This window comes from Carcharhinus amblyrhynchos, chromosome 1, assembly GCF_965287045.1.
Source record: "Carcharhinus amblyrhynchos chromosome 1, sCarAmb.v2.hapA, whole genome shotgun sequence".
NCBI classification, from domain to species: domain Eukaryota; kingdom Metazoa; phylum Chordata; class Chondrichthyes; order Carcharhiniformes; family Carcharhinidae; genus Carcharhinus; species Carcharhinus amblyrhynchos.
Genome location: NC_137324.1, coordinates 16,652,344 through 16,665,590, shown reverse-complemented (window position 1 = coordinate 16,665,590; position 13,247 = coordinate 16,652,344). Strand labels below are relative to the sequence as shown.

Below are 13,247 nucleotides of genomic sequence, written 5' to 3'. Positions count from 1 at the left end.
CAGGAATGTGCCAGTCTTGAATCCCTATCAACTTATGTTTGAAAGCTCCCACATGCCAGATATTGATTTGCCCTCAAACGTCTACCTCCAATCTACATTCTTCAGTTCCTGCCTAATATTGTCATAATTAGCCTTCTCCCAATGTAGGATCTTCACCTGAGGACTACACTTATCTTTATCCATCAGTACCTTAAACCTTACTGAATTTAGCATGAAGGAGTACTAAGTGATCTTTGTCCACCCTAGCTGTGACTGTAACACTACATTCTGCACTCTCTCCTTTCCTTCTCTATGAACGGTATGCCTTGCGTGCAAGAGACAATACTTTTCACTGTATACTAATACATGTGACAATAATAACTCAAATCAAACCAAATGAAGGGTTGAATGGCCTCTTCCTGAACTGTGGGGATTCAATTCTATAAAAAGACAGCACGGATCAGCTGGAAAAAATAGCTTGTTTGGGTGGTATGGCCTCAACATAATTCTGCGTAAACCACTTCCCTACAATGATCTAGCACCAATGCTGGAGCAGCTAAGCAAAATAACATTTGTGAAATTCACAACCTATTGAGGGAGTGTAACCAACCGGGCTAAGCTGCCACTTATTGGCAGCTGTAATACTGCATGAGTCAGCACATTGGGTGAAAAGATACTTGAGGGTGCTAATGGCTACAGCATTTCTTGGCACATCAAGTCTGAGTCACCCTCGTACATTGTGTACGTGAGTTAATGATTCAACATCACCGCAAACCATCACACCTTTAACCTTGCAAGGTAAAGAAACCTTGATAAAGCAATGCAGCGACCTGGAAGCAGCCTTTCTTGTCTGGCTGTGTTGGGCTGAGAGGACTCCCTCACAATGGCTTTCAATGGAAGTTATGAGCTGCAGAGCCAGCAAAACTTTGCACCATTTATGAGAGCGATTGGTAAGTGTGGCATCACAATTTACAATGTGTTTGTGCTTCCAATAATAACATGAATTTCTAAAATATTTGATATCAGAGGAGATCAACACAAGTCTATTTTACGAGGAAAAGTGATCTCAAAACAATTGGTACTTTGCAAAGGAATTATCAGTCAGAATCTTTTTCCCAGAGTTGCCTGTGGAGCAGACAATGACTATTGACCTCGGGTGGGACTTTCCAGCTTCGGAATGAGTATAACTGGAAAGTCCAGCCCGAAATGTCTAATAATAGGGGGCACGCACTTAAGGGAAGTTCAAACGAGATGTGAGGGGTAAGTTTTTTTACACAAAAGGTGCAGATGTCTGGAATATGCTGCCTGGGGTGGTGGTGAAGTCAGATACGATAGGGGCATTTAAGGGGCTTTTAGATAATCACATGATTGTTTTATTCATTCGTGGGACATGGGCATTGCTGGTTAGGCAGCATTTATCACCCATTCCTAATTGCAAAGGTGCTGGTGAGCTGCCTTCTTGAATCGCTGCAGTCCACTTGCTGTGGGTTGTCCCAGAATGTTGTTAGGGAGGGAATTCCAGGATTTACAAGGAATAGAGGGATATGGACCAAGGACAGGCAGGAAGGATTAGTTTAATTGGGTGCCATGTTCAGCACATCGTGGGCTGAAGGGCCTGTCTCTGTCTGTACTGCTCAATGTTCAATGTTCTGTTGCATGGTTTAAATAAATAAATCTGCAAAGCATAACATAGAACATAGAACATTACAGCGCAGTACAGGCCCTTCGGCCCTCGATGTTGCACCGACCAGTGGAACGAATCTAATGCCCCTCTAATCTAAACTATTCCAATGTTATCCATATGCCTATCCAACGACCATTTGAATGCCTTAAAGTTGGCGAGTCCACAACTGCTGCAGGCAGGACATTCCACGCCCTTATTTCCCTATAAGGATTGGCTCTTCCAATGTACAGCAAAATGCTTTGGGTGAAGTTGGCTTCTCAGCATGGAGAGAGAGTGAGTGAGGTAGATTTTGACCATGTGTGATACAGCAGTTGTGAACCGTCAGCTCATTTTGCCTCTTGCTAAATTTGATGTCAACACCAGGGGGGATGGGAGGCGACTGACTCTATTGCAATATAGTATCACACGAGATCTGCCTCAGTCACTCTACATCAGACAAATCATTAGATGCGTTGTGTGGATGATTCCGTTCCTCGGTTTGGGGACCGGTGATGGATTTCCTCGTGTGTCACTGAATAACTGAACTGGATTAGGTGAAGCTTATATTAAACGAGAAGGTCAAGGGATGAAAGGTTGATGTGTGAGGAGAGATTAAACAGTTCATACTCGTTGGAGTTTAGAAAGATGAAAGGGGATCTGATCGAAGTATACAAAATTTTAAAAGGAATGGATAAAGTAAATTAGGCAAAATGTTTCCCCTTATGGAGCAATCTTGAACAAGAGGTCACAGGTTAACAAAAAACATAGAATCCTACAGTGCAGAAGGAGGCCATTTGGCTCATTTGAGTCTGCACCGACCACAATCCCATCCACGCCCTACCCCCAAAATCCCATTTACCCTAGCTAATCCCCTAGCCAATCCACCTAACCCGCACAGTTTTGGACTGTGGGAGCAAATAATCGGAGCACTCAGAGGAAACCCACGCAGACACGAGGAGAACGTGACTATAGGTTAAGAAGCGGTAGATTTAAAACTGAGATAAGGAGGAACTACTTCTCGCAGAGCGTGGTGAATTTGTAGAACTCGCCGCCCCATAGTGCAGTGGAGCCTGAATCATTGAATGGTTCCAAGAGGGAGATAGACATATTTCTAATAAAGAAAGGGAGAGAGGGTATGGGAAACAGGGGAAGGTGGATTGGAAACCAGGGAGAGTTTAGCCATGCTCCGATTGAATAGCAGAGTGGGCTCAAAGGGTCAAATTGCAGACTTCTGCTCCTAATTCCTATGTTTAAAGATTGAAATGCTTAATAATATCTCAGTCTACCTTCATAGCTGCCTGCGTAATGCTTTTAAAATCTTTGTTTAAATGGAACAACTCAAAACAGTCATCTTTGTTCTTTTGGCAAACGTAGATCTCTTGAGTCTTTACCATGCCTCCATTTCCAATTCCTTTTGTACAAATAGTCTGATATCAAAGTTTGGTTAACCAAGTTGTCAGCTTCCAAAGTGAAGGAAGGTGACTGTCAAACAAAGACAGTGGCAATTTAGGAGTCAAGCCTGAGGTACATAATTGAACCAAAAGGAAGCCAATTAGATCAGAATATTCTACCGTTATAGCGGTAGAATATTCTTCCTCATCCAGACTTATTTTATGACCGGATGGATTGTCACCTTAGAGTGACAAAATTGAATGGGGTCAAAATGTCACCTTCATTTTAGGCATTAAACCTCTCCCCATGGTGTGATGAGGCTGTGGACTCTAACCCTCTGCCAAAGAGCTAAGCACGTGATCCAAGTTGACATCCCAGAAGAGTACTGAAGGATTGCTGCACTGTGAATAACTCAAGGCCCTGTAAACTCTCGCTGAGGGATGGGGGTGGCAGGGGTGGCGTGAGGAGGGTGGGGGAGGTGGGGTGCTCTACTCAGAGGGTTTGTGTCATGTATGTATATAATGAACATTGGGGTTTGGGGGTGTACACTGTACCTTTAAGAGTGTGGGTCAGGTGACCCCTGCAGATTAGCTCCTCCCAGTGTGGAAACCAGTTGTACAGTTTTAGAGCTGGTTATGGAACGGCGCAAACTTACAATAAAGAGCTCCCGGTGTTCAAGATATCAAAGCAGAAAATCTCAACAGGTCAGATGGCATCACTGAAGAGAGAGCAGAGCCAATGTTTCGAGATTGGATGAATCTTCTCTCCACAGATGCTGTCAGGCCTGCTGAGATTTCTGACATTTTTGGTTCAGATTCCAGCATCTGCATTATTTTTGGGCAGCACAGTGGTTGCTGTCTCACAGCACCAGGAACCTGGGTTTGATTCCCAGCTTAGGTCACTGTCTGTGTGGAATTTGCACATTCTTTCCATGTCTGTGTGGGTTTCCTCCAGGTGCTCCAGTTTCCTGTCACAGTCCAAGGAAGTGTGGGTTAGGCGTATTGGCCATGCTAAATTCTCCCTCAATGTACCTGAACAGGTGCCGGAGTGTGGTGACTAGTGGATTTCCACAGTAACTTCATTGCAGTGTTAATGTAAGCCTAATTGTAACTAATAAATAAACTTTACTTTACCTTTTTCTTTTATTCAAGTTACCAAGTCTACTTCATGGTTCTTTAGACACTAGAGTTAATAGGTACAGATATAACCCCTCAATCAGCAAACAAATGATCTGCTCATTTATTCTCTCATTGCTGTTTGTAGGAGTTTATAGTCTGCAAAGTTATTGCTGCTTTTCCTTTGTTTGTGACAATGAAAGATAACTTAATTTATACAGCACTTTTCACATCTCAAAATTCTTTCTAGCCAAGTGTAGTCACTCCTGTGTAACGTACAAATGCAGCAACTGGTATCACAAACTCTGAAAGACTGAAACTCTGTAGACAGAGTCAGTGGATGGGAGGCTGGTTTGCGTGATGGATTGGGCTATATTCATGACCTTTTGTAGTTTCTTGAATCTGAAACCAAAAGAGGAAATGCTGGAAAATCTCTCCTTACGGATGTTGCCAGACCTGCTGAGATCATTTGTATTTGGAATTAATCAACTAAATTAGAGCCACCATTATTTGGTCTTTAGATGCCAATAGAAACCTCTGTTCCAACACCAGGATAGATTCTGAACTGCAAGTAAGATTTACAAAGAAAGGTTAGATAGGTGACAAGTAGTACCACAGTATTCCACTAAAAGCAAAGATTAAGGAATGTAAAATTTTAGCTTAGTTTTTATTGTATTTGCCAATCAGATTCTCAACCTCAAGTGTCAGTATATAATCAATCCATGGTGTTCCGGTTTCCTCCCATAGTCTGAAAGGCATGCTGGTTAGGTGCATTGGCTAAATTCTCCTTGAATGTACCCAAACAGGTGCCAGAGCGTGGCAACTGGGACTTTCACAGCAACTTCAGTGCAGTGCTAATGTAAGCCTTCTTATGACTAATGAATAAATAAAAATTTGCTTTGCCAGGACCATTCTTCAGGACTTCTTCCATTCACTTTCCATCCTCCTTCCATTCACTTTCGATCCGCCTTCCATTCACTTTCACAGAAATGTAGAAACTTAGAAACGAGAAGCAGGATTAGGCCATTCGGCCCTTCAAGCCTGCTCCACCATTCATTTTGATCATGGCTGATTGTCAAATTCAATATCCTGATCCTGCCTTCCCTCCATATCCCTTGATCCCTTTAGCTCCAAGAAGTATATTTAATTTCTTCTTGAAATCAGACAACGTTTTGGCATCAGCTACATTCTGTGGTAGTGAACTCCACACATTCACCATTCTTTGGGTGAAGAAATTTCTCCTCACCACAAGGTTTACCCCTTAGCCTCAAACTATGACCCCTAGTTCCGGACTCCCCCACCACTGGGAACATTCTTTTTGAATCTACCCTTTCCAACCCTGTTAGATTTTTATAAGTTTCTGTGAGATCCCCTCTCACTCTTCTAAACTCCTATGAATATAATCCTAACGGACTTAGTCTCTCCTCATGTGACAGACCTGCCATCCCAGGAATCAGTCTAGTAAACCTTTGCTGTACTCCCTCTATATTGAGGACACCCTTCCTCAGATAAAGGCACCAAAACTGTGCACAACACTCCAGGTGTGGCCTCACCAATATCCTATATAATTGCATTGACACATTTCTTATTTTATGTCAAATCCTTTCACTATGAGGACCAACATACCAGTTGCCTTCTTTACTACCTACCATACCTACGGGCTTACTTTCAGCGCCTGATGTACGAGGACTCCAAGGTCTCATTGAGTATCCGCCTCTCTCAATTTACACCCATTCAAGTAATAATCACCTCAGCAACTGTAAAAGCTTTAACTAATCAGGCACTTCAACTCCTGTTGTCTTTGTCCAATTTCTAGGTCTCTCAGATGACTTGATTGAGAAAGGGAATGGCAAGGAAAGCACTTCTGAAATTGTCGAAATTGGAGACTACTTTAAGGTCACTGTCACGATGGGCAGTCAAGTGATCGTTAATGAGTTTGTAATTGGTCAGGAGACAGAAATAGACTCTCCCTCAGGAGAAAAAATTAAGGTAACCCTTCCCTCTGTTAAATACCAAGGGCAAACCTTAAGGTGATGTTTCTAATGCAAAGCACTGTATCATTCCACTGTATATTTTCATGTGTAGTCTTCACTGAAGACTCGAACTGAGATGATGAAGTCATAGACTTATACAGAAGGAGGCTATTTAATTTGTTGAGACATGTCTGCTCTCTGCAGGAGCAATTTATATCCCCTCACTCACTCAGGAGGAGGATGTGGCACAGCAGTATTGCCTCTGGACTGGTAATCCAGACATCCAGGATAATGCCCTGTGGGATTCAAGTTCAAACCTGAATTTAGTGATGGAATTTGAATTCCATCAATTTGGAATTAAACATCTAGTTAGGGTGGCACGGTGGCATGGTGATTAGCATTGCTGCCTCACTGCGCTAGGAATCTGGGTTCAATTCTGGCCTTGCGTTCTCTCGTGACTGCATGGGTTTCTTCCGGGTGCTCTGGTTTGCCCTCACAGTCCAAAGATGTGCGGGTTAGGTGGATTGGCCATGTGAAGTTGCTCCTTAGTGCTCCAAGATGTGTCGGTTAAGGGGGATTAGCGGGGTAAATATGTGGATTACATGGATAGGGCCTGGGTGAGATGCCAGCTCAATGGGCCAAATGGCCTTATTCTGTAATGTAGGTATTCTATGACAATGGAACTATTGTTGATTGTCATTAAAACTCATGTAAGGTCCTTAGGGAAGGAAATTTGCCGTCTGCTATCCTCATCTGGCCTACACACGACAGCAGTGTGGTTGACTCTGAAATGGCCTAGTAAGCTATTCAGCTTAAAAGTAATTATTGGGCAACCAATATTTCTCCGGCCAGCGACACCCACATGCCACGATTGAATAAAAAACGGCACTCTCCCTTTCCCTTATCCCTGCAGTTTATTTTCCCTTCAGTTGTTAATCCAATTCCCTTTTGAAAGTCACACCCTTTGTGTATCCTAGATCCTAACCACTCACTGCGTAAGAAAGTGTTTCTTCATTTCGTTTTTCGTCTTTTTGACTATCGTTTTTCAATCCATATCATCCCTTGAAAAATTTTCGATAACGGGGCAATGGTGTTGAAAATCAGTCTTGTATTTACAATTAAAATATATATAATAGGCCGATGGGTGGTGAGGTGTTTATTTATATGAATCATTTGCTCCAGTATAATGTAAATGGAAATCAAAGTTGATTCTCTGTCAGAAGGAAGGAGTGCCTCTGCATGGGGGAGAGTGCAAATGGCCAGATAATCAAGAGGCCTGTGCTTTGCTAATCCATTTTAAAACTGGCCTGTCTTGGCAGCCTTGAGGCCTGCTGATCTCCCACTTGACTAAGCAAGCCAATTTCCTCATGCTCCTTCACAGCACGCATCCCTCAGGAATTTCCTGGAAGACAAAGGAGTGTAAAAAACTTATGAAGGTTGTGAGGCTTGTTGTAACACTGTCTCCTGATTATGTCCCGTGATTAAACTTACTGCCAGTTTTAAGTAATACTGAGCAAACTTTTGTTTCGAAAGTTTCCTACAGTGGGAAAGTTAAATTCAAATTCCCAGATGGATATTGGAGGCTGAGGTTACCAAGAGACAATGACTGTGATATTTGGCATCGTGGTGCAGTAACAAGTAATCCATTCCAGTGGCATAGGGTAATTCTCTGGAGGCATGGCTTCCAGTCCCACCATGGCAGACGTTGGAATGTAAATTCAATTAAAAAAAAGCCTGGAATTACAAGTCTTGTAATGACCATAAAACGATTATCTTAAAAAAACCCATCAGGTTCACTAATGCCCTTAGGCAGCACGGTGGTTAGCACTACTGCCTCATAGCACCAAGGTCCCAGGTTCGATTCCCAGTTTGGGGTGTGGCCTGTGTGCCTGCATGGGTTTCCTCCGGGTGCTCCAAAAGATGGCCTGGTTAGGTGTACTGGCCTTGCTAAATTCTTCCTCAGTGTACCCGAACAGGGTACAGAGTGGTGACTCGGGGATTTTCACAGGAACTTCATTGCAATGTTAATGTAAGCCTACTTGTGACACCAATAAATAAACTTAAAAAAAGACTTTGGGGGAACGAAATCTACCATCCTTACATGATCTGACCTACATGTGACTCCAGACCTACATAGGTTAACGCTTTACTGCCACTGTCACTCAGTTTAAAAAGCAATAATGAGTAACAAATGCTGGCAAAGTCCTACATCCCATGAAAGAATTAAAAAAAGGTTTGATTAATATCAGGACTTCTTTGAAAACTTAGTTTTTAATGTCTTATTTCTCAATTATCTAGACCATTATTGAGCGTGAAGGGAACTATAGACTTGTTGCCAAGATACAAAACATTACCTCAGTTGTAGAGGTCACTGGAGACCAACTGATTAATGTAAGTTATAATTCATTCTCTGTCGTGATTTCTTGTATTTCTTGGTTTGGGTTTAATCCTGTGAGCCACTCACGAGCAGCTGAAATCTGACATTGATATGCGTAAGATGATGACTTGATGGGATTTTAATTGGTCTTCAACTTCAAGCATCCATCAGGCTCCACAAATTGGGAAGGGGAGAAAATGGCCAGGGTTTGGACTCTTGCCTGCTGTCCAGCAATCCTTGCTTCTCGGGCGTGACTGTGGACAACACCAAAGAGGGTTTCTCGCGATCAAGGAACTTGCTGACCTCACTGTCAAGGCTCACACTTTAATGAGGACCAGAGGTTGCCCAAAGTCAATGGAGTGAGACATCAGCCTTCAGCAGAACAGGGATAGAATAAAAATCTTTATATATCCAATTTGCCCATAAAAATCCAGAAGACAAAAAGGGGGTGAAAACCAGACCCTGTTGAAGAAAACGTGTAGTTTGGGTTCCCATGGCTTGCAATTTCTTCACAGCAAAATCTCACACACCAATTTGATAAGTGTTCACTTTGTCAGTTTTTAATATTATAGAACACTGAACATAGAACAGTACAGCACAGTACAGGCCCTTTGGCCCTTGCGCTACGTCTGAACCCAAGGTCAAGCTATCCCACTCCCTATCATTCTGGAGTGCTTCATGTGCCTATCCAATAACTGCTTGAAAGTTCCCAAAGTCCGACTCCACTATCACAGCAGGCAGTGTATTCCAAACCCCAACCACTCTCTGAGTGAAGAATTTACCTCGGACATCCCTCCTATATCTCCCACCATGAACCTTATAGTTGTCTGAAGAAGCAACAGTTTGACTGCAATAATGCTTTGGAATCTTCAACAGGGGGGTCACGGTGGCACAGTGGTTAGCACTATTGCCTCACAGCGCCAGGGACTCTGGTTCAGTTCCGGCCTTGGGCGACTGTCGGTGTGGGGTTTGCATGTTCTTCCCATGTCTGCGTGCATTTCCTCCAGGTGCTCTGGTTTCCTCCCATGTCCAAACCCACATGCGGGTTAGGTTGATTGGCCATGATAAGTTGTCCCTTTGTGTCATAGCAGGGTAAAAATATGTGGTTTGGGGACATGGGTGGGATTGTTGTTGGTGCAGGCTCGTTGGGCTGAATGGCCTCTTTCTGCCCTGTAGGAATTCTATGAATATACACCCAAACCACATTGAACTCAATATCCAGCCCAGTATTTACCCCTCAATCAATGATACAGAAGTAGATTATCTGAACACTATATCACATTGCAGCATATGTGAGCTTGCTGTGTGCATTTTGACTGCCTAGTCTCTACATTACAACAATGACTATGGACAAGATTGTCCAGCCCTGTCCACCATGTATCACCCCGTCCCGTCAGACGTCAAAGGACATTTGACTGGACCGTCAGACCTGCCATGGTGGGTACCACCACGGCAGGACAGGAAAATCCCAGCCTATATTTCAAGAAAATAATTAATTGGCCATAATCTACATTGCGGTGCCCTGAGGTCATGTAAGGTGCTGTATAAATTAAAACCTTACTTTCTTTCTGAGGTGTCAGTTTATAGTGGGTCTTGAACTCAAAACCTCTGAGTCATCAGAGAATGTGCTAACTACCAAACAAAACTGGAGTCAATCTCAATGTTGTACAACGTCCCTTTGTAAAGTGAAATTGATTAAGTTTTATTTTCTGATTTCAGACCATGGTGATTGGAAACATTGTCTACCAGAGAATCAGCAAGAGGGTCAGTTGAAATTATAGAACAAAGGACAGAGCAGAAGAGCGCAGGAACAGTCCCTTCAGCCTTCCAAGCCTGTGCTGATCATGTTGTCCCATCTACTCCAACAACTTTTATCCCTCTCTTCCCCATTTGTTCATATGCCTATCAAGATAAGTCTTAAATTTGGCTAACGTAACTGCCTCAACCGTCTCACCTGGCAGTGCATTCCAGGTCCCCACTGCCCTCTGTGTAAAAAACTGCCCCTGCACATCTCCACTAAACCTTTCGCCCCTCATCTTGAACTTGTTCCCCTTTGAAATTGTAATTTCTGCCCTAGGAAAAAGCTTCCAACTGTTCACCCTATCAATACTTCCCATAATTTTATAAACTTCTATTAGGTCGCCCCTCAGCCTGTGTCTTTCCAGACAGAATAATCCCAGTTTATTCAATCTCTCCTCATAGCTACCAGGCAACATCTTGGTGAACCTTTTCTGTACTCTCACCAAAGCCTCCACGTCCTTCTGGTAGTGTGGTGAACAGAGTTGGAGACAGTGTTCCAAATGTGGTCTCACCAACGTTTTATATATCTACAGCATAATTTGCCAACTTTTATACTCAATGCCCCATCCGATGAAGGCAAACTTGTCATATGCCTTTTTCTCTGCCATTTCCACCTGTGCTGACACTTTCAAGGATCTGTGGACCTGAACTCCCAGATCTCTCTATGGTTCTATCATTTATTTTATAGCTCCCACTTGAATTGGATCTACCAAAATGCATCACCTCGCATTTGTCCAAAGTAAATTCCATCTGCCATTTCTCTGTCCAATTTTCCAGCCTATCTATATTCTGCTGTATTCTCTGACAAACTTCATCATTATCCGCAACTCCAGCAATCCTAGTATCATCCGCATACTTGCTGATCAGACCAGCTACATTTTCTTCCAAGTCATTTATATATATTACAAACAGCAGAGGTCCCAGCATTGGTGCCTGTGGAACACCACTAGTTACAGACCTCCATTCAGAAAAACATCTTTCCACCACTACCCTCTGTCTTCTATGGCCAAGCCAGTTCTGAATCCATCTAGCTAGTTCACCCCTGATCCCGAGAGATATAATCTTTTGCACCAGCCTGCCATGAGGGACCATGTCAGATGCTTTACTAAAGTCCATGCAGACAATATCCACAGGCCATCCCTCATTAATCATTTTTGTCACCTCCTCAAAATCCTCAATTGGACCTCCCTCGTACAAAACCATGCTGTCTGTCACTAAAAATTCCATTCAGTTCCGAATGTGTATAGATCCTATTCCCATGAATCTCCTTCAACAATTTCATTATGACTGATGTCAATCTCACTGGTCTATAATTACCCAGGTTATCCTTGCTACCCTTCTTAAATAATGGGACAACATTGGCTATCATGTGGGATCTCACCAGTAGCTAACGAGGAAATAAAGCTTTCTGTTTGAGGCCCAATAATTATCATCTCTTGCCTCCCTCAGTAATTGGGGATTGATGCCATCTGGCCTTGCGGATTTGTCTAACTTAATACTTTTTAATACACCTAACCCTTCCTCCCTCATAATGATGACTTGTTCTAAAGGCTTCACACCCCTCCAAGACACCATCAATCGACATGTCCCTCTCCTCTGTGAATATTGATACAAAGCATCCATTAAGGATCTCACCCACTTCCTTTGGTTCTACACATAATTTCCCTCCTTTTTCTTTAAGTAGATCAATACTTTCTCTAGCTACCCTCTTGTTCCTAATCTTCAAATGCTTCATCTGTTTTTAGTTGCGTAGATCTCATGTATGCATCCTTGTTATTTTTGACTAGAATAATTTCCATGGTTCCTGAATCCTGTCTTTCCTGTCCTTCCTTTTTGTCGACACATGCCTGTCCTGCACTGCAATCGACTGCTCCCACATGCCAAATGTGGATTTACACTCAAACAGCCTCTCCGAAACAACAGCCTCCAAATCCTGCCTAATCTGGTTGTAGTTAGCCTTCCCCCCGTTTAGCACCTTAACCCTAGGACAACACTTGTCCTTTTCCGTCAGTAACATTATGGTCATTGCTCACCACATATTCCCCCATTGCAAAATTATGGCAGAAAACTTTGTGGTGCTAAATGTATATCATTATATAATATTGAAATAAATCCTATGCTTTTGTCCGATGGTTTGTCTGAATTGTGGCAGGTATTATAAATCATATTTACCATGTTCCACTACAGAGGTGGGCATTAATTACCTTAAATCAAGGGAATGTCTCGAAGGAGGAAAAGATCCCTGATGGCAACAAGGCCTGTAGCGGTCGATAAATTCCTCAATGTCAGGTTAGCTCCCCAATGGGATCCATATGTATGACATTGATACATTCTTAAAATATTGCAATACACTCAAAATCCATGGGCAATGCCAAGACTTGATAAGCACCTCCAGTTCACCCAAGAGCATGCTGAGGACATGTTGCTAAGTTTGTCTTTCAAGGTCTGCAATAATCAGATGTCTCTGAATCCCTTTCCGGCAGTTGGAATTATCTGCAATACTCACCATCTCAGAGGCTTCTGGAACATAGTGGCACAGTGGTTAGCATTGCTGCCTCACAGCGCCAGGGACCCTGGTTCAATTCCTGGCTTGGGTCACTGTCTGTGCGGAGTCTGCGTATTCTCCCCATGTCTGCATGGGTTTCCTCCGGGTGCTCCAGTTTTTTCCCACAGTCCAAGAAACGTGCAGGTTAGGTGCATTGACCATGCTAAATTCTCCCTCAGTGTACCCAAACAGGCGCCGGAGTATGGCGATGAGGAGATTTTCACAGTAACTTCATTGCATTGTTAAAGTAAGCCTACTTGTGAAGCTAATAAATAAACTTTAAACATTATGGTTCTATTGAATATTGTAATAGAGAAAGCTGGATAGTTCCTCTTATTTGCACCTCCTGGTCAATGTTGAGATGCCTTCTTCCATCATGTTGCCTGGCAACTTCTGATACTTC

General features: G+C 42.9%; 1 protein-coding gene across 1 annotated transcript; it reads left to right on the top strand.

Moving 5' to 3' along the window:
- The first annotated feature begins 862 nt into the window (after nt 1–862).
- LOC145348974 (fatty acid-binding protein, liver-like) lies at nt 863–10,272 on the top strand. Its single transcript, XM_080197147.1, has 4 exons — nt 863–929; nt 5,966–6,138; nt 8,421–8,513; nt 10,219–10,272. The coding sequence occupies exons 1-4, from the start codon at nt 863–865 to the stop codon at nt 10,270–10,272; spliced, it is 387 nt and encodes a 128-aa protein (XP_080053273.1).
- The last annotated feature ends 2,975 nt before the right edge of the window (nt 10,273–13,247 follow it).